At 38.3% G+C, this 21329-nt stretch overlaps 1 protein-coding gene across 5 annotated transcripts in view; it reads right to left on the bottom strand.

Annotated features, from left to right (window-relative positions):
* Positions 1-362: 362 nt before the first annotated feature.
* LOC115443495 (aminopeptidase N) overlaps positions 363-21329 on the bottom strand; it is a 35951-nt gene continuing 14984 nt past the window's right edge. For 2 of the 5 annotated variants that reach the window (XM_037440651.1, XM_037440652.1), the window contains exons 3-15: positions 16644-17341; positions 15227-15382; positions 10971-11291; positions 8738-8921; positions 8158-8393; positions 7233-7413; positions 5607-5805; positions 5178-5452; positions 4736-4932; positions 3928-4095; positions 3287-3500; positions 2697-2844; positions 2056-2482 (exon numbers count right to left, since the gene is read on the bottom strand). In XM_037440651.1, coding sequence (XP_037296548.1) covers positions 2247-2482; positions 2697-2844; positions 3287-3500; positions 3928-4095; positions 4736-4932; positions 5178-5452; positions 5607-5805; positions 7233-7413; positions 8158-8393; positions 8738-8921; positions 10971-11291; positions 15227-15382; positions 16644-17341 — 3213 coding nt within the window. In that variant the 3' untranslated portion in view covers positions 2056-2246. Of the gene's footprint in view, positions 2483-2696; positions 2845-3286; positions 3501-3927; positions 4096-4735; positions 4933-5177; positions 5453-5606; positions 5806-7232; positions 7414-8157; positions 8394-8737; positions 8922-10970; positions 11292-13762; positions 15192-15226; positions 15383-16643; positions 17342-20264; positions 20523-21329 lie in introns of those variants that run through there. The other 3 variants (XM_037440654.1, XM_037440653.1, XM_030168933.2) reach the window with 3 other exon arrangements.

Here is a 21329-nt window from a genome sequence, read left to right as displayed (position 1 = left end):
TATGGTTCATTCTTAAATATTTTTGGCTCCGAGCAGTGTCGGTTACAGATGTTATGAACTAGGGTGAAATAAATATCTGTATTATGTTTTAAATTAAATTTTATTCAACATCAACTTAACTTCTACATGCTTACATCAAATCAATACTATATATATTATAATACATAATTTGACACTCATCTATATGTATATAATCTTCACATATTTTTTTCCAGTTTCGAGTTATTTTTATAGTAGCCTACGAGCGTGTGTCTTTGGCCACTTACAATACCAGAGTAATAAATACCGTAAATTGTGCTGATTTTAAAGCAAAATGTGGTATATTTGAGAATACAATTTGAATAATTAATAAGAATAAAAAATATTGTAGATTCCTTTATTTAAGTCAAACGTAAGCACGCATAGAAAAGCAATAACGAATCGAAAAAATAACAAAGATAATGCGAGAAAACAAAAAGAAATATAGTACACAATATATTTCATTAAATAATTGCTTAGGTACACCATTAATGCAATAAATAGATTAGGAAATATTATTGTATATTCGAGATTTTGATTTATTTTATTAAATTCTTATCAAATTACTTATACTAAAACATGTTTACAAACAAATTTTACAATATTAACTACTTTTAAATACTTCTAATTTATCATAACTAATAAGTACTAATAAAGATCAATATCTCGTTAAAAAAATTGTGAAATATTCGCTTTGGTATACTAAAATCGTTATTATATCGAGAATATCCATTTTATATAATTGGTCCCCGCAACACTTCCTTGTTACGGCCCTGTGCGTTTAAAGTCAAATATCACCGCTATTCATCTTACCTCCCGTCATTAGATGTAATTTGAAACAATAGCGTGAGAATTTGATCAAGAGTGTTTCAAAACTTAACATTGGAATCATAGGGTTGCTCGAAAAATGCGAACTTCTCTCATACATGAACTTATTTAATTAATAATTTACAATATAATTAGCTATAAGAATAGATTTAAAATTGGCAAAAATACATTTAATTATTTTATTTCAGCTGCTCTCAGGAAAATCTAGGCTATTGTAAAAAATATTGAACGAATTTCCTTCTACAAAATACGAATGCGTTTTAATCCTCAATTTTATATGAAAATAGTGTAATTGTGTAGTTCCGCTTCTTATATTGCAAAATGAGATTTACTATAAAAAGTAAGAAATAATTATGGGAATATAAATTATCAAATATTCTTTAGTGATGTTGAAAAGCCTCTTTAATTGATATAACCAAGGTCACGTAAGTAATGTAGGTCCAGATCCCTCACTAAGATTCCCTGTGAAGTGAGTGTTGGAACGGAATTGGCTCCATAACACCGAATACCAGAACATAATAAAATAAACTAGTGAGCATCACCTTAGGATTGGATAGAGTTAAAGAAAGCTCGGAATAAGCTACAATAAAAAAAAAAATAACGCAACTATGTTCTTAGGTTTGGTTGTTTATGGAATTGCCAATGTTTTGTCTATGTCTTACACTTCACAAAAGACAATCATAGCGAGGGCGTCAGTATTAGGTTTTTTATAGTTAGCTTCATAAGAGTCATTATGGGTTGACAATAAATCGATAGATAAAGATAGAGTCGAAATGAAAAAGGAATAAGAAAATTTAAGTCTAGGATTTTTTACCTGTTTATTTTTTTTTTTTTTATTAAAAGCTATTTGTCAACTTTCAATCATACAATAAATTAAATTATTTGTGATGCGACACAGCCCTTTAGCGCTTTTATTTTGTAGACATTGTGTAAACTTCAACCTAACATCGATATATCAATAAAAACGATTTTTATTATCGATATTTTGAAGTCCATAATATTCTTTCCCAACTAAGTCGGCGCTTCAAAAATGTTCAGATTACTTAGTTGTCACTAAAATTAGAGGAAAAGTTGGCTTTTTTCATTTTGGTTTGATTTTTTATATATTTACTATTTGCTATTCGCATATCCAAATAGGATGGCTAGGTAATTAAATTCATACTTACGAAAACTAGAATACGCTGAAGCGCCAATTTAATCGCAAAAAAATTCTCAACCTTGTGATATTCATGGTATACAGCGGTAAATGGCTATTATGCGTGTAAGATTATGCTATTTCCATCAAACAACGACATATAATCTCATAATGTAGTTGTCGACAAATTATATATCGACTATCGATTATTGACACCGATGCCTTATTCAGCTGCATATCGATATAAATTTAAAACTACACGCGATTATCGAGTTGGACTAGTCGTAGTTTCTACAATTGTACTACTCGTGTTTGTAGGTGGGAGATCACTACTAAGTGTGGTGACGTCACTCGCAGATTGTGTGACGTCACTCATGGGTGTTGTAATGTCACTCGCGGTTGTGACGTCATTCCCAGAGGCGATAACTGCTGTAGTAGAGTTCAGATATGGTATAGGGACAGTTGTATTGCCTCCGTCGTGCTGTTGTTCTGGTAAGTTACCTGCAATAAGAAAAAAAAATAGTAATGTAGGGTCATATTTCTATAATTTGTTAAATGTTCCATAATATATTTTGTTTATAAAATTCGCTGCTTCAGGACGAGTTCTTTGTTTATGGAATCTTACTTGACTATTGCCATAAGGAATATTAGTATATAGACCACGATACAATTATCCTATTTGTGCATAGGAGTAAAAATATTATGTTTAGCTTACCTTTAACATAGTCCTCGAACCACTGCACGATTCCTTTGGCGTGTTTCTGTACCCACTCGATCCTGAGATGCGCCGTGTCCACCACCTTTTGTAGTGTTTGGGCCATCGGGATCAATTTATCTTTGTGTGCTTGCATGAACGATTTTAACTGGAAAGGGATTACATTTTTTTATCGAAAGTAATAGTTTAGAGGGAGTTATAGAAAATAATTAATAGTTTATTGATGTCCCACTGAAGAAATTGATAACATACGGATTGACTACCAAATCCTGTTTTTGGAAGTTGGTTAAAATAAAGTTTACAGTATCGATATTTATTAACGCTGTATGAATATGTAACTAGAATCATGGTTCTTGAGTCAAATTGCGTGTATAGTACGAGTCAATTATCTATTAAATGGAATTTTGATTTGTCCATAAATCGATGCCCGATAATATTTCATATCATCGATAACGTAGAATTTAATCGATTTCTTGAATCTGATACTATAGACCGATTATTATCGATATGATTATGACGAATAATGGATTTTATTTTTATTGTATTTACTTGTTACAAGTATATTATTATTTGTTCTTTGTATATCTTACCTTATCAAGGCCTTCAGTGGTAGTGATGAATCCAAACGCCCCATTCAAGACAGAGGGGAACACGAACGGGTCCATCTGCGTGAACTTGTCGTACACTCGGTCAAAGTTCTTTATAAGGAAGTCCTGCGCTATCCGGGACCCTAGTGGAGGCTCGACCCCCCACGCTGCTACAGCGTATTGCTTCGGAATCTCTGTCAGACTCTTCTCTAGTAACCTGGTGGGGTTAGATATAATGATTAATGCTTCAGAGTATACTTATAGATACTGTTCAACAATGTAACGTGGTTCCGGCCTTATACATTGATTTTGACGATGTAAAAGTTTAAATTAATAGACACTATGTAGATTAATAAACTATTTTAACTGTTGGATACTGAATACGTTACCAATCATAATGTCTAATTCCATCTTCTAATATCGATATTCTTAGAGGCGCAAGTCGTGTGCAAACCCATGATTGGTTTAACGTTCGAAGCCGATATTTGCGTGATTTATCCCTAAGTCGATGCTCGTTGTTTATGGCTACGAGTGGCATGCAGCTATACTTTCATCTTATCTGTACACATGCCCGCTTGCTGCTTCCGCTGTTCATGGCTTGTACCCTTTAGAGTACGTTAACACACAAGTCATGCTGTACTCACATGGTGATGAGTGCCTCATCCCTAGTGCTGGGCAGGTTGGTGATGATGAGGCTCTTCACGTTGGGGTCGGTGGAGTTGACGAACACGTTCCACAGGAACTCGAACTCTCGCCGCCCGCCGTGCTTCAGCGCCATGTTGTACACTAGCGAACGGAGGTAGCTTGGAATTCTGAGAACAATATGTTTGTTATTTTGGTAAAGTTTTTTTTTAAATAGGGATAAAGATTATAATTTGGGCGGGATTATGATATGTTGGGAGTCGAGTAATTGGCACAAATTACTAAAAATATACATAGTAATACTAAAGTATTTTAAATTGGATGTACATATCGATTATTAGAAACTCGATAAATTTTACCCTCAGATCAATTAGGTTTGAGTACGATATTATCTCACCCTAATCGATTCATATTGGTAAGTCACCCGTTATCGATTGTATTCAATTTCGATTCGGTTTGGTCTAGTTGAATTATTGAAAATTTCTACAACTTACCAAATAATATATAACAAAATAACACTTATTGCTGTCTTGTTTATGAACTAGGAATATGTAGAGAATTCACAAGTTGTAGGAGGTTGAACAAGTCTTATGTTTAATAGAGCATTTTCGCATCATCTTATCGATAAAGTACAACCCAAAAAAAAAACTCAAAATAACGTGAAAAAGAGTAGTAGGAAGGAGAAGGAAGTCGTGGCGACGCAATATATGAGACCAGACTGATATAAAAACGGTTGAAGAACTGTTCTAGCTAGTCATGGACAAGGCAAGGTTCAAGAAACTGACTGAGGAAGAAAAATATCAAACTTACGGGTTATTATTGAAGTCGTCCTGCTTGGTCCAGTTGTCGAACTGCTCCCGCGCCCACGCGAGGCAGCGCGGCGACTCCACGTAGCACTCCCACATCACGAGGTTCTCGATGAGGAACGCTTCATTATCATCCTTGGGTTTATCGAGGCCGTAGTTCACGCGCTTCAGTTGAGTTTTCAGGATAATTTTCATGTAATCCTGGTAAATGGATCATAAGTTTTGAACGTCATTTTATTGATGTTACAACTTAGTTACAATAAATTTATATTTTTATTGAATTATTATATTATATTGAATTTTAAAAACGTGCAATTTGTCGTTTTAAATTATTAATAAAAATAACACAAACCTAAGTCAAATAAAATTTAGTAATTATGTAATTATTCATAACATATTTAAGAATCAAAGACAATATATATTGATAAATTAAAATACATTCTAACCTGGAAATAAAGGAATCCAGACATGGACCTTAAGTTATGTCTCAAAAACGCCATGTTATTAAGCAGCAGGTCCCAAACTAGCTTGGACTCTTCGCCGTTAATCACACAAGTGGTGAGGCTGAGGGCACAGCTGTAGTTAAGTTGCGAAGTCTTAGCTAAGTTGAACGCGTCATCGATAAGTTGCGCTTTCGTGATTGGCGACTTAACTCGGCCAGATTTCAGGGCGGTGGATAGAAGAAGCCAATTCTTCTGGTCGTAGTTCACTCGGTAGTAACCTGTAGAAGGCGTTTTTCGTTAATTTAAACCGAGATGGAGTTTCAATTACTTGCGCAGTTTGTCTTGCGCAATGAACCTAGCAACTTATGTACATTTAATAAAAATCAGTAATCGATAGAATCAAATCGACTATTATAATCGAAATGAACTCACCAACAGCATCGACATTAATATAAATAGCCTCTGTCGAGTTGACCTCCGCGTGGAACACCGCCACTCTGTCCTTGAGCCAGGTCTTGGGTCTCGTTGACCAGGTGTCTAAGGGCGCATCCACACTTGTGTAGCTGATGGGGATGTGCCACAGCTGGTCCACCATGCGCTGGTACGGGTCTTGCGCTGTAGTGAATAGTCTCTGGAAAAATAATGGTTATGAAGAATAATAGTGCGCCATGTCATTCAAGATTTTAGGACGCTGGCTTATTTTTAACCGACTTCGAAAAAAGGAGGAGGTTATGAATTCGACTTGAATGTTTTTTTTTGTATGTCCTTAATAGATTCCATTTGCTGTGCTGCGGCAATGTGTTCATCTTCGGTGACGATCTGACTTGCTGACTTTGTACGCTGGCAGCACAGATTTATAATATTGATATTGATTTCGTATACTGAGTAACAGTTTTAAATGTCCGTGACATATTTTATTTTATATTGACTCATTAAATTATCAATGTATAATAGACGACCGACCGATCATTTTGTTGCATCAGCCTTAAAATCTATAATCTAAATTATATTGACCGAGATCTATGACAAAATATGAAATGAAAATATTATGTTTGTAAATGTAGGCGTATGCACGCTGTACACCGTTTCATAGTTTTTATAAATTTTTTAGTATTATTGTTTTTTTTCGTTAATTTTTAGTTATTGCTAAATACTTTTATGTGGATTTTCTCCGCACTTTTACGGTGATGTGCGTGTATTAGCTTATATAATTAATCAGACTTTGTATAGAAAAGACTTATTAAAAAAAATATATATTTAATAACAATATTATAAAAGAATGGACAATTGATGACAAAAAATAAAGCCCGGAGTTTCTTTCTGCCTTTCTTCTTCGGGTAGTCATCGCTTAGGTAGTTAGTGAAAGGCTGGTAGGTTAGCTAGGTTAGGGCTTTTATTGTCCTCACCGGTGAGGATCGCGACGCGTTTCTCCCTTATTGCTTATTCAAAAATACATATATACATCATTTTATTTCTTCTTCCCTGCCAGCCCGAGCTGGCATCTTTGTTTACTAAGTATATTTTTCATTTATTTTATTTTCAATATAAATTGTCTTTGTTTATATAAGCTAATTTAATTAAGTAATAATTAAATATTCTCATGTACCTTGACTTATCATAAGTGCAACCATGTTCGCCTACGTGATGAATAAAGCATTTTTATTTATTTTATTTTTTAATGTATTTATCTAGTATAACTAGCAATTTTTATTAGGCATCGAATCCAAAATTGTTGTACAGTATATATGTACCCGTTATGTGAATTTATTTTTTTTGGTTTTGTGTGGTTTTTGAAAGCGGTTTAATTTTTTGTTAAAATTGTTTTCATTAATCCTGAATCCAATGATTAAAAATGTGTTGGGATCATATGCCCTAGTAATAAGTTAAATGTAGTCTTGTAAGCTTTAAATGCTACTGGGAGATGGTAGTATCGAGACTACTGACTCTTGGTAGTCATAACACATGGATCTATCGAACCAGACATTACGAGTTATGTAATGCATTATGGAGGGTTCAAGAGTTTTACCCAGAGGTAACAATGTCTTCATAGATCCTCACCTGCTCGATTTCCACCACGCCAGTCTCATAATTCCTGTTAACATAGACCACGGGGTACCCTGGCTGGCGAGTCCAGCTGTTCATGAACTCGACCACGGACTGTCCCGCCAGCGCTCCGTCTGTCTGTACCGCTTTCGACATCGCCGTCCATAAGTCGTTCTCTTCCGCATTCGAGTATTTCCTGTCAAGTTTATTAATTGTTGTTGTTACATGAGATTGCTAGGAAATCAAATAAACTCGACTATCCCCTATATTTTTTTAAAGGTTGATGACAAACTATTCCTTATTGTTATTGATCCTTATGTACGGCGATGGTTTACCATCAAGAGCCCAGTTGCTCAAATGTCGGTCTTATACGGACAACGGAGCATGGATCCTTCACCATCCTCGGGCTTCTTTATTTTCATCATATCATCCTCTGCTAAGTATAGCTCTCATATTTTTATTTGTATAACACAACTAATTGCCTACGTGTCCAATCTTACGTCTTATCTTACTAATTTCTAATTCTTTTTGCCGCTGTACCATTACATAAATTTGCATGCTGTGGTCTCCTATAATTGAAGAGGCACGTCACATTGCTAATTGTAAAAATGCTACAACATTGTTTATATTATATGCCGTGTATCCTTCGTTGGAGGTCCTTAAATGAATAAATAAATAAATATAAATGCGAAATTTATAAAAATGTTTGTAAGTTTACTGATATTTAGCACACAGTTAGACCATGCTCGGGATTAATATATAGACTACTTTTACCCTGTTAATTTGCTCCCGTGGGATGAATGTAATTTATCAAATTTTTTAAAGGGATGGCGTTATTGTTGGGTAATATTATTAAGTTGTAGTGGCAAAGGCTTGATATGCAAGCGAAACAGTAACACCTAGTGTAAATTAAATTAACTAGTACTTTGACTTCGCTCACCAGTCATTCAAGTATATAACAAGTCCTTTATGGAACAGTTCTTCTGATACAGTATGGTTGAGCATCCTGATCAAATTGGCTCCCTTCGTGTACGAGATCTCGTCGAACTTCTGCGAGATCTCGTACGCGTCCGACACCTGCCGGGAGACAGGGGACGTGTTCTTCAACGAATCCATTCGGAGGAGGTCCATCTTGTCGCGCGAGAATGATTCTAGCATGTTCCATTCTGGTTCGATCTGTGAAGGAATATATTTACTGTTAACAGAGGGATTATTATTAGTAGTTCTTATTAGATGTTTGGTTTTAAGAAGTGATTGAAGTTTTAGAAGGAGGCGAGAGTTCATTGTCTTATTGCAGCTTAGTAAGGAAGTGGTATTCTGGCATCAAGCCAGATGTCTGGCATTACTCAGACAAAAGCTGTCTGGCTATTGCTACGCAGAAGACACCATCCATCATATTCCTTCTCAAACATACTCCAATGCAATGATAGCGAACATACTTTTACATGCATGAAGGCTTTGACTAGGTTTTTCCATTTGAAGAAGCCCAGTCCATATAAGATGATGCCTAAAACACTCACATGGTCAACTCCAACATACTCGATGTAGGTAGCGAACCCTTCGTTGAGCCACAGATCGGTCCACCACCTCATGGTGACCATGTTGCCGAACCACTGGTGGGCGAGTTCGTGGGCGATGTCGATGGCCACGTTCTGTTTGTCGCGCGGCACGCTGTCCACCTCGTCGAACAGCAGCGTTGTCTCCCTAAAACAGAAAATATAAGGTTAATTTTTTTTCTAAAGTAAGAAATCGTGCGGTCAATTATGTCTTTTAAACAAAGATGTGAATAGCAGGCGGTAGTATGTATTGTAAAAGTAAAGAAAATTAATCATTAATCAAAATATAGCGGATATCGTGGGCATCTTTTAGCATGAATATCAATAATTAATTTGTCTTCTGTTGCCAACCACTACTGGCACAATTGTGGAAGCACTTTTGTGTAATAAATATATCTTGTTGGTGGTAGGATATATTTTATATTTGCCCGGATATTGACCACCATATACAAGGTGTTAAAACCCAGCATAGTGGCCCACATAAGTGTGTCGCGTTCCGGGATCAGCCTGTGTATATTTGGTTCCAACAGGCCGCCATAGTTGTCGAATATTGAGGAGTAATCATCTCTCGCCAGTCGACATTCTATTTTTTTTTTGGGGAACTGCCGCGGTTGTCTTGGACCCTTTTTTTTTTTGGTTTCGCGGAGAAAGTACCTTATTACTACCGCCCAGCCTTCGCGGGGGGCGACTGTGCGGTTATGCTGGGGTAACCGTGCCTTACGGCCCGGCGTTGAGCCGCCCGGATTTGATGGTGACCTTCGAGCGACCGCCGGGCCGCGTCCCTAACCATATGTACAACTTAACCTACGCACAGGCTACCAGCTAAAACTCCGCGGTGGCCCTCTTCGGCGCATTTAGGACGGCTGCGGGCTTCCTCTGACGTTGTAGTGTCGCGGTGCCGCCTTGCGGCCCGTCTCCTATGGAGGAGGGGGGTACCCAGAAGCCCCCGCGCACCAAAGGACGCCCTCGGCGTCTACGGCAGTATGAGGCCAACAACACACTGCCGTCCATCCCGGGGGTCAACCGAAAAATGTGCAAAATGCACAAAAATGTGCTTCGTCGGTCGGTCGTGGGCGGACAGCCCCCTGCTGCCCGCCGACGACCCCCTTCGTGGCCCCTATTAGTCGCCTCTTACGACAGACAGGGGATACCGTGGTGGAATTCTCCAAACGTCCCCATTCTACAGGGCGGGAGACGCCGGTCAGCCGTCCACCCGGCGCCTCCTACGTCTCCTCTGACGGCGGGAGGGATCCTCCCTTTCTCGATCCCTCTCGGCACTCTCCTTCTGCGAGAGGACCACCTCGCAGAAGTGGGCCACCGCACGCCAGGCCTCCCGACTGCCGACCATGGAGGCGACCACGGCTGGCAGCGAGAGATCTCCTCCGACGACTGAAACGAGAGCGCTGCGCTCCTCGTCCCAGGCTGGGCAAGACTCCAACGTGTGTTGGGCCGTATCCCGCGGGCAGTTGCCACAATGGTGACACACGGCGCTTACTTCTGTGCCGACTATTTTACACAGGTACTCACCGAAGCAACCATGCCCGGTGAGCACCTGCGTAAGGCGAAATGTCGCCGCGCCGTGGCGCCTGTCCAGCCATTGCGCAAAGACAGGACGCACTGCCGCGACGGCCCGAAGCCCCGCTGACGGGGCCTCCAGCCTGAGACGCCACTCCTCCACGGCGGCTCGCCGTAAGGAGGCCCTTTTGGCCTCCACCTCCTTCGGGGCCGGACGCTGCCCGTTCCCGAACGCCTCCTCCCTCCAGTGAAAAGCGTCGGAGAGAGATTTAGGATCCAGATCCCAGGGCAGGAATCCGGCCAAAACACAAGCCGCCTCGTACGAGACCGTGCGGTACGCTCGTATGGCCCACTGCGCAATGACTCGCTGCGGGCCCCGCAGGAGGGCGTCAGAACGCCGCCCCAGGGCGTCAGCCCAGGTTGTCTTGGATCCTACTCGACTTTCCATCAGATGCAGTGGCGTATCTTTGACGTAATCGTATAAAAAAAAACTTGCAATATTGCGGGCCATGATATTAAAAAAAATATAAGAAGACGAGCACAGTCTAATGCCACACAATTTTTTTCATTACTTGGTACATCAATAAATGTACCGCCCCCATACCATCAAACTATATACCCACTCGCCTTGTCATCGTTCAAAAAAATTGTTATCGGACTATTAATATACAGCAAACCTTACCTGAAAGTAATCAGCCCCCAATTCTCCATAGCACCGCTGGAGAAGTCAGGTATCGCGATCAAATCCAACTTGTCCAAAGCATAAGGCAGTCCAAACACATCCTCATAATAATCCAGGAGCTTCGGAGTGATGGCCAACGCGTACTTGGCTTTGTTAATGAACTCCGGCCTGGTCCATATCTTGATGGGTTTGGTGAGGTTGTCTTTGCTCAAGTAGCTGGTCTCCAAGTATTTGAAGTCTGACAGGACGTACGCGACTAGGTAGGTGGACATCGCCACTGAGCGTTCGAAATGTGTCCACTGCCAGCCTGGTTCGTCTTTGCTGTGGAGAGAATATTATTGGTAAAACTTAACAGTCAACAGAATATGATAGAAAGTATTCCAAAGTTATAGGTATGAAAAGGTGTTACTAGTCTCTCATATGTGAGAGGCGGACGCCTGGCTTTATAAAAAATCCACTAATCAAATAGAATCAAACGAATCTGCGAATGACTGTGACAGATTCAAACTTAGTATAAAGAGAGCAATAAATTTTATTATAAGAAGAATAAAATTCGTTCTACTGGTGGTAGGTTTTTCATATGTGAGAATCCCCTGGGTAGGTAACACTGCAATGTCTATTTCTGCCGCCAAGCAGCAGTGTGTAGTCACTATTGTGTTTCGGTTTGAAGGACATTATGCCCAGTAACTACCAGGGCTGTAGCTAGGGGGTGCATTGTGGAGCAATGCCCTACCTTAAAATACGAATGCCCTATTAATAATCAACTAAATTGTACATTACTACTCAATGAAAATATATGGAGCACCGGTATTTTTTTTTACTGACGTTCACACGTCAAGAAAACCAAAAATCGATTGAGCAGATCAGATCTAGTAACATTTTTATTTTCGCCCTGCTTGTAATAACAGCTGCCCTACCTTAAATTGAAGTCTAGCTACGGCCCTGGTTACTACTGGACATAATAAGACTTTAACACCTCATGTCTCAGGGCGAGCGTAGTGAAATACTAAACAATACTTTGTAATTCAAGGTGTTGGATGGTGTTTCTGCTATTTATGGGCGGCCGTATCCCTTACCACCAGGCGAACGGCAAGCTAATCTCGTCATTTAAAGAAATAAAAAAAATAAAAATAAAAATAAATGTACTTTCAATAAAACTAGATTTTAAATAAATAATTGCAGATATCAATCAAACTATTTATTTACATTTAAAGCAATAAGTATGTTTTCCTCATGTCTCACATTATTGTTTAAATTAACAGCATCCCTCTGTAGCATTATTCTTAAATTAATTTATAAAATACAATAACCTTAGTTCACAGGAATTATGCCACATAATGAATGTTAAGATAAAGATGAAGTTATATTGAACAAAGGTTTAATAAAAGGCTGATATTCCCATTTAATTGGACAGTTATTAATATAATTCGTAGTATTCGGATTTACCATGTTTCTAAAATTACTTCAACTTTCCTGTTAAGATAATTGTCCTGAGAACTGCATGTAAAACACAATTACCTACATTTTCTGTATAGAAAATGCAATTAGGGTGCTTGAATCTTATTTGTCCTATGATATTTTCTTCTCAATCGAAACATGAATATAGTAATTTAATTACTATTGACAATGATTTTTTATGTTTACGCAAATGTTAGACATTAAAATTAAACTAGTCAGTCCCCCCCGTGACCATGAAGGCTGCAAAGTCTTCGAAACTTCGGGAGAAAAAGTAAAATTTTAAAACCGCGATAAAATCCGAAAAATAGTTTAATTTTAATACCATTGACAATTAAATACTGACGACTACAAATTACGGGTAATAGTCAGTATGTAATTGTGATAATAGATTTAAAATTAAAGTATGACGTCAGTGCCGTTATGGCGCAGTCGTGCGAGAGAGATAGCAAGACTTTCTTTTTAGCCATTGCTATTATTGGATATCTCATATTTTAAAAGAAACGAAACACAAAAATCTAGTACTGATTTATCGGACAACTGTCATGCCTTAATACTTTACGCTTTTTAAATCCAATTTGTACAATGATTTATAGCGCTGATTAGACCTAATGAGGCAAAACTTTAAGGTATGATGTTTTACAGGAAAACTGAATTTGGAAATTACGTATTAACTCACAATTATTATCGACTTTGCATAGTATTTGAAACTATTATTAACTTAGGTCGTGGTATCTGTATTTGTGCGTGATACGTTTATTTTTATATTTTGCGTTTACAAATTTATGACGTCATAAGTATTTTTCAAATATTCGTCAGACTGTTCGCATTTAGATTAAAATACTTTATATTATAATAAATGAAGGATATATCTTGAACCAAACTTCATGTATGTGTTAAATGCTTTATTACTTATTAGTAACTTGAACTGAACTGTGTAACTTATAAATCCAGGGACAAATAAATTCTACCGCCAATCTCTAAGTCTACAAAGACGCACTCACATTTAATTCCAAACTCTTCTCCTTTTAGATGTTTTACACACAATTCCTCAAGTAGTATTGCCTAATAGTCTATCTTGATTATACCTTACCTTTTGATTAAAAATTGTGGTCTTTCCTACAACCATAGTACATTGAAATCTTACTGATATTACGTTACCTTATTAATATCCTTGTAAGTTCGTTAGTTGTAAACACAAAGCGCTGAACGGATTTAAATGCAATTTGGCACATGAATAGACTGGGCTAACAATTAGGCTTCTTTGTAGCGTAAAAGGTTTTTCACGCTGATTATGCCGTGATCAATAACTCATTGCCTATATAGTCAGTACTTACATAGGCTCCTGCGCAGCCGGCCTCATGTTGGAGAGCACGGTGAGGTTGGTGCGGTGCGCGACGCTGATCCGTACAGGAGTTGTAGTGGTGGGTGTGAGGGCGGGACAGTCTGTAGTACTTACATAGGCTCCTGCGCAGCCGGCCTCATGTTGGAGAGCACGGTGAGGTTGGTGCGGTGCGCGACGCTGATCCGTACAGGAGTTGTAGTGGTGGGTGTGAGGGCGGGACAGTCTGTAGTACTTACATAGGCTCCTGCGCAGCCGGCCTCATGTTGGAGAGCACGGTGAGGTTGGTGCGGTGCGCGACGCTGATCCGTACAGGAGTTGTAGTGGTGGGTGTGAGGGCGGGACAGTCTGTAGTACTTACATAGGCTCCTGCGCAGCCGGCCTCATGTTGGAGAGCACGGTGAGGTTGGTGCGGTGCGCGACGCTGATCCGTACAGGAGTTGTAGTGGTGGGTGTGAGGGCGGGACAGTCTGTAGTACTTACATAGGCTCCTGCGCAGCCGGCCTCATGTTGGAGAGCACGGTGAGGTTGGTGCGGTGCGCGACGCTGATCCGTACAGGAGTTGTAGTGGTGGGTGTGAGGGCGGGACAGTCTGTAGTACTTACATAGGCTCCTGCGCAGCCGGCCTCATGTTGGAGAGCACGGTGAGGTTGGTGCGGTGCGCGACGCTGATCCGTACAGGAGTTGTAGTGGTGGGTGTGAGGGCGGGACAGTCTGTAGTACTTACATAGGCTCCTGCGCAGCCGGCCTCATGTTGGAGAGCACGGTGAGGTTGGTGCGGTGCGCGACGCTGATCCGTACAGGAGTTGTAGTGGTGGGTGTGAGGGCGGGACAGTCTGTAGTACTTACATAGGCTCCTGCGCAGCCGGCCTCATGTTGGAGAGCACGGTGAGGTTGGTGCGGTGCGCGACGCTGATCCGTACAGGAGTTGTAGTGGTGGGTGTGAGGGCGGGACAGTCTGTAGTACTTACATAGGCTCCTGCGCAGCCGGCCTCATGTTGGAGAGCACGGTGAGGTTGGTGCGGTGCGCGACGCTGATCCGTACAGGAGTTGTAGTGGTGGGTGTGAGGGCGGGACAGTCTGTAGTACTTACATAGGCTCCTGCGCAGCCGGCCTCATGTTGGAGAGCACGGTGAGGTTGGTGCGGTGCGCGACGCTGATCCGTACAGGAGTTGTAGTGGTGGGTGTGAGGGCGGGACAGTCTGTAGTACTTACATAGGCTCCTGCGCAGCCGGCCTCATGTTGGAGAGCACGGTGAGGTTGGTGCGGTGCGCGACGCTGATCCGTACAGGAGTTGTAGTGGTGGGTGTGAGGGCGGGACAGTCTGTAGTACTTACATAGGCTCCTGCGCAGCCGGCCTCATGTTGGAGAGCACGGTGAGGTTGGTGCGGTGCGCGACGCTGATCCGTACAGGAGTTGTAGTGGTGGGTGTGAGGGCGGGACAGTCTGTAGTACTTACATAGGCTCCTGCGCAGCCGGCCTCATGTTGGAGAGCACGGTGAGGTTGGTGCGGTGCGCGACGCTGATCTCGAACTTGGCCTTGAACGCGGGCTCGTCGAAGCACGGGAACGCGCTTCGGGCGAACGTCGGCTCGAACTGAGTTACACCTAGCTGTCTACAATAGAAAGATTCAGTAAATAATCATTATATTAATTAATATCGTGTATTGAGATCAAAGATGCAAGTAAATAAAAACTGTATTGATGGGTCGTGGTAATATTATTTTTTAATTAAAGGATCGAGTTTCAAAATATTTGCCTGTAAGACATCCCACGGCGTTTTTGAGGATTAGTATAGAGGAAAACCTTAGTGAGTACTGAAACCAGGTTTAGGAATCCATTTATGATGATGGATAATTTAGTTTATTTTTGTACAGGCACAGTAAAGAGAATACATTCCACCCGACGGTAAGTGGAGTACCGTATTAAAATAAAGTACAGGATGACGAGAGACCAATTATCCTTCGCCAGTCGACATAATTATGTTATTATGAAATGCGGTCGCTTGAATACTATAAAATGAGGTGCAATTTGTGTAATTTTTTAATATTTATTTTATCTCTCACCATCTTACAACCGTTTCAATAAACAATCCCAATCTCAATCTTCAATACGATTCCGAGAATGAACCAATCAAAATAACACATTTGTAAGCATGTCGAAAAACGATTTAAATCTTTTATTGAAAATGGCGATTAGTCGCAATTTATAAAGAGTGATTTTTGGGCCCCATGCGGGGTCCTAATCGTAATATGAAGGGGTCAAGGCCTGTTGATATCCAATAGCAATAACTTATGCTAATTGCGATACATTTATCTCAATGTCTTGCGGAAATTAATAATATTATTTCCTTTTAAAGTTAAGATATGACATGATACTTATATTTTGAGTATCGGACCCTGCCGTGAATACCGGGGAAACCAGCGAATCGGATAATGGAATCCCCCGGCTTAGCAATTGCAGGGCCCTGGAGGAAAGTTCGGAGGGAATAGCTGGCAAGGGTGTGGGTGAAGGAGAAGAACCCTTTTAGGATGGGAAGAGAGGTGAACACCATGCTTGCTTATATTTCATGCAGACTGGATTCCTTATAATATATTAGTGAATATAATTCATTGTACTATTTCTTAAGAAATTTAGTGCTTTGATTGGCGATTAAGAATTTTTATTTACAAAAATAAATGCTTCTGATACGATACAACGACGACAAATTCCTACTCTATACTGAAAAGACGTAAAGATTACAAAAGGAAAGGGGTCTGCCGAGATAATAGCTGATACTGATGGCATCAAGGTCTAAAGTTTCTATTAAATAATGGGACTTTGTAAAGCTCAAAGGCAGCGAGATCAATAAATAGAAGAGGCAGATTTCATACTCACTTTACATCACCGTTGCTCGAAGTATAGGAACTCCTGTAAAACCCAGTCAAAGAGTTGGAGATGGACCCTTCAAAAGAGATTTGAAGCGTGTAGTCCACATCAGGAGTCAAAGCAGTTTCAAGGACTAGGATGAGTCTATCTCCTGTACCTTCTGATATTCCAATAATCTTTATACTGCGAACGCTGCTATGGGTTATTTGCGTGTCAACCGCTACTCCTTCTGTTGCATTAGCAATGGCTTTTGTCGTAGAAGGATCTTCCGTAGTTGCACTTGCAGCAGTTTCTGTCGTGTTTTCATTAGCTTCTGTCGCATTTACGTTAGCTTCAGTGGTATTCATACTAGTTTCAGTCGTTACATCCGTTACGTTGGAAACAGTTGTAACTTCAGCCGTGTCATTGACGTCACGTTTACTCCTAGCGTGTAACGTCTCGACCCTTTCATAAATTTGTTCTGTAAGCTTAGCATTACTATTAATACTGAGATTCTTTGCATGTAGAATGATTTCTTTGACGTGTCTGCTAGCACGTAGCGTGATGTATACATCCCCGCTGAAGTTTGCGTTTTCTAGGTCGGCTTTTATCTTAAGGCGGTAGAAACTTGGCACTATTGTTGTCGGTAGCCTGAGATCGGGGGACGGTGGTCCGGTCTGTCCAAAAGGTTCAGTCTCGTCCCAGAAATCTACAGGTTTTTGGGACAGCTGAAACAACGAATTTAGGGGTTATTGTCAACAAGCTTTATGGTTAAAAAAAATAAGTATGTAGTTTACTAGAAATATTGCTTTAGATTTCATAGTATATTTTACTTGGTGTCTTAAATTATATTTATTAAACTATACAATTATATTTACTAGGACCTTGTGATCAAATTGTAGGTACGATTAACTAGTGGACGGACCTATATGCGTTTTTATGATACGCTGATATGATTGCTAGGTATTGACTTCCCCAGACGGATTTACGTCAGATTCAACTGGTCGTAAAAACAAATTGCACTGACCCCAAAGTGGAAGATTTACAGGAGGAGGATGTCTGTTATGCTACGATATAAATCATAGGATTTGTACTTTGGAATTGAAAACCATATATATATCGCACTCTTAATAAAATAATGACCCATTCCAAAATTGCCATTTTGTGGGAATAGTCAAATAACCAATTTCTGTTTGCGACCTTTTAGTTTTTTCCCACTTTTTTCATGCTATAGGTTGCATTTTTTACCTATCTTTAATAAGCTCCATTTTATAGCAACTTCAAAAACAAGGTAGTAAACAAAAATTTGTTTTGTGAAGACTGCCACAAATTAATAATTTTGAAATAGATCATTATTTTATTAAGAGTGCAAATTATAAATTGTTTGTTTATCACAGGATATTATTAAACAATACTCAATAATATACGTAATTTTTTTGCAATAAATATCTTGCAATAAGCCAATGAAATTATCTAATTTATAATTAACAAACCTACGAGAACTAACAGTGTTATCTGAACATACAGGTCACAAGACCGTGACGTTGTTTTGTACTATTTATACATAATAATGGCCAATGATAATAGTATATTATGCTATTTCATTCTACATAGTATATTGCACAGTATTAGGCAAGTATTATGAATGAGGCAATAATTATAAATTCTATACTCATGACCATTTAACTATTTTATTATCAGTTCAAAAGAAGGCAAAACATGACAAAGATTTGCTATTTTAATTGTCTTGCTCATTAAGGCTGGCCAAACATATTATAAAACAGCAAGTATCTGTCTGAATGCAATAATTTCAAAAACTACCTAATTGATTTTGATGAAATTTGGTATGGAGATAGTTTGAGACCCTGGGAAGGATATGGGTTGCTTTTTATCGTGGGAAAATATATAGCAACTTTTATTCCAAAATGATTTTTCACACATACAAAGCTCCAAGCAAAAGCTAGTATATATTTAACATGTACTAGTAAATGTACTAAAAAGAATAAAGACTTATAGATGTCAGGAACTTGACTTTGGAGATCACAATAATCTTGATACCTCCAATGCAATAAAGCTTAGATTTTAGACTTATTATAATAATAATAGCAGCCCTGTATTATATACTTGCCCACTGCTGAGCACGGGCCTCCTCTACGACTGAGAGGGATTAGGCTTTAGTCCACCACGCTGGCCTAGTGCGGATTGGTAGACTTCACACACCTTCGAAATTCCTATAGACAACTTCTCAGATGTGCAGGTTTCCTCACGATGTTTTCCTTCACCGTTAAAGCGAACGATAAATTCACAAAGAATACACACATGATTTTAGAAACATCAGAGGTGTGTGTCCTTGGGATTTGAACCTGCGGACATTCGTCTTGGCAGTCCGTTCCACACGCAACTAGGCTATCGCCGATTTTAGACTTAGAACCTATGTTATTTAATATTTACTAGTTTTTAGGCAATTGGGGCCAGCAAACATGTATTTTAAATTATATAGTGAAATTTTGCTGTTTAATTAATTATGTGGTATAAAATGTGATTAGTCAACTCATTAGTAAAGAATGTTCACATTAAAAAGTAATTAAGTACTATGGCATCATTTAAAAATCTATTACATGTGAAATTAAATGGTAATGACATTAAATAAAGTATATTATTGAGTAATATAAAATGAAACCAATATTATAAAAAGGTTTTTTTTTGTAATTACTTAAATCAATGTAAAAAGTATTTCACTATATAATTTATAAAAATCTGCTGCCTGGCATGGACATCAAAAATCCTCACCATATGCTAAAATATTGAACCAATTTCTTTTACTGACTATTAAATAAAAAACAAAAAGGCAAACTGTCACACTTCAAAGCATCTTTTTTATTTTACTGGACAAGGTATATAGAACAGTAACAAAGAATACAATTTTATATCATCTAATTACTACTGTTTTGTTTGGTAAAAAATCTAACTGAAATGGTTTAATTAATAAAATTTTGTACATATATGATGCACCAATCATAAAGTACATTAACATACAAATTTTTTACACTTATTCAGCTGGCTTGATAATATATATTTTTTAAATTAATGAATCAATTTAATATAATCATTCTTTCTATGATTTCTGTCATATTCTTAAAACCTCTCTTAAGATATTTAGCAGTAAATTGAGATATAAAGTGTGGTGTATTTATTTATATTCAATTCAGATTACGATTTAAAATGTTGACTCCTACTTCCAACATCCTCCTTCGGGTTTAAAAAGGTTTGTTACTATTATGCCTTTGTCCTTACCTAGTTATTATCTTGAATTTTAGAAAAGTTTAATAAATATATTTTGTTTATTAGGAAAATTCATTTTCTTATGTTTACGCGAATGTTAGACATTGAAATTAAACTAAGTTTCGGCTTCTATCGCGGTATTCAGTCCCCCCCGTGACCATGAAGGCTGCAAAGTCTTCGAAACGTCGGGAGAAAAATAAAACACTAATACCGCGATAGAATCCGAAAATTAGTTTAATTTCAAAATTCATTTTTTTCGAAATAGTTTTCCCATATCCAGAAATTGTTATATTTACATTTCAATAGGTGGACAGAAAAACATGCATAAAAGTTAAGCGATAAAAAAATACATTATTGATTAACACTCACCGGTATATCTCCAAAAACTAAATTGTTTATATTAAATATAATTAAAAACAAAAATAATTTAAACATTTTGTACTTATAAATAATAGTATCACAGTTTTATAAATGCAATCGTTTTTAATAAATATTTAAAGAGAGCACCTTTAATTAACTTACATAATTTACGTTATCTATTATTATAGAAAAACAAAACACTCATCACAATTTATCCGTCGAGTGGGGACTGACGGACAGCTGAACCAAATGTCAAATTTTGACGTTTGGTTTTAAAGACAGGGGCCAATGGTCACGTTCAGAAAGCTGATTATACCGACAACATTCCATAAGTAACTGCGGAATTAATTAACGTTGTTATAATCTATTGTAATATTTTGTTCCAATGAGATAAAAAAATATGAACTTAAAATCTTGTATTTAGCTTGCTTGATAAGGCGGGGCTATGATACCCTAAGATTTTATAGTTTATTATGTAAATATTATGATTTATCACGTCACTCGGTTCGGTTAATGCGTCGTAAAAAAGCCTTGACGGGCAAAAAATTGGCAACGTTACATACTTTAAACTTTATCAAGTACTACACTATGGTAAAACATTAATATAGCGATCGTTAGTTTAACAACTAATGGTAACCCATACATTATAATTTATGATACATTGCTCATTGCTTATGTATAGCACAACGCCCTTCAATTTTCAAACCATAATGCCTTTGTACTATGACGGCAGAAATAAGCCGAACTAATACAAGAGGCTATATTATAAATTATAGCTTCCGGTGTTTAATCGAAATAGAGAGATTTATTACATGACTGTATAATAACTAAGTACTTGTATGACGCAAAATTCTTCATAGCGTTTCTTTCTGATTCTGAAAAACGTTGTTTCGGAATCAACCAGTGTAGGTATATCCAGTCAAGACATCATCTCTTATTAGTGTACTTTATATCTGTACTACACAGTTGTATTTATTATTTAGTCCAGTAGAGTGTACACCTACGTTGGGACAAAAATATATTATGTCAATGGTCGCGTGTCCTATGAAATTTAATTCCCCAGTAGATAACTTT

This window comes from Manduca sexta, chromosome 20, assembly GCF_014839805.1.
Source record: "Manduca sexta isolate Smith_Timp_Sample1 chromosome 20, JHU_Msex_v1.0, whole genome shotgun sequence".
Classification (NCBI taxonomy): Eukaryota; Metazoa; Arthropoda; class Insecta; order Lepidoptera; family Sphingidae; genus Manduca; species Manduca sexta.
Note: the sequence above shows the minus strand (reverse complement) of the source record. Positions and strands in the feature narration are given on the sequence as shown.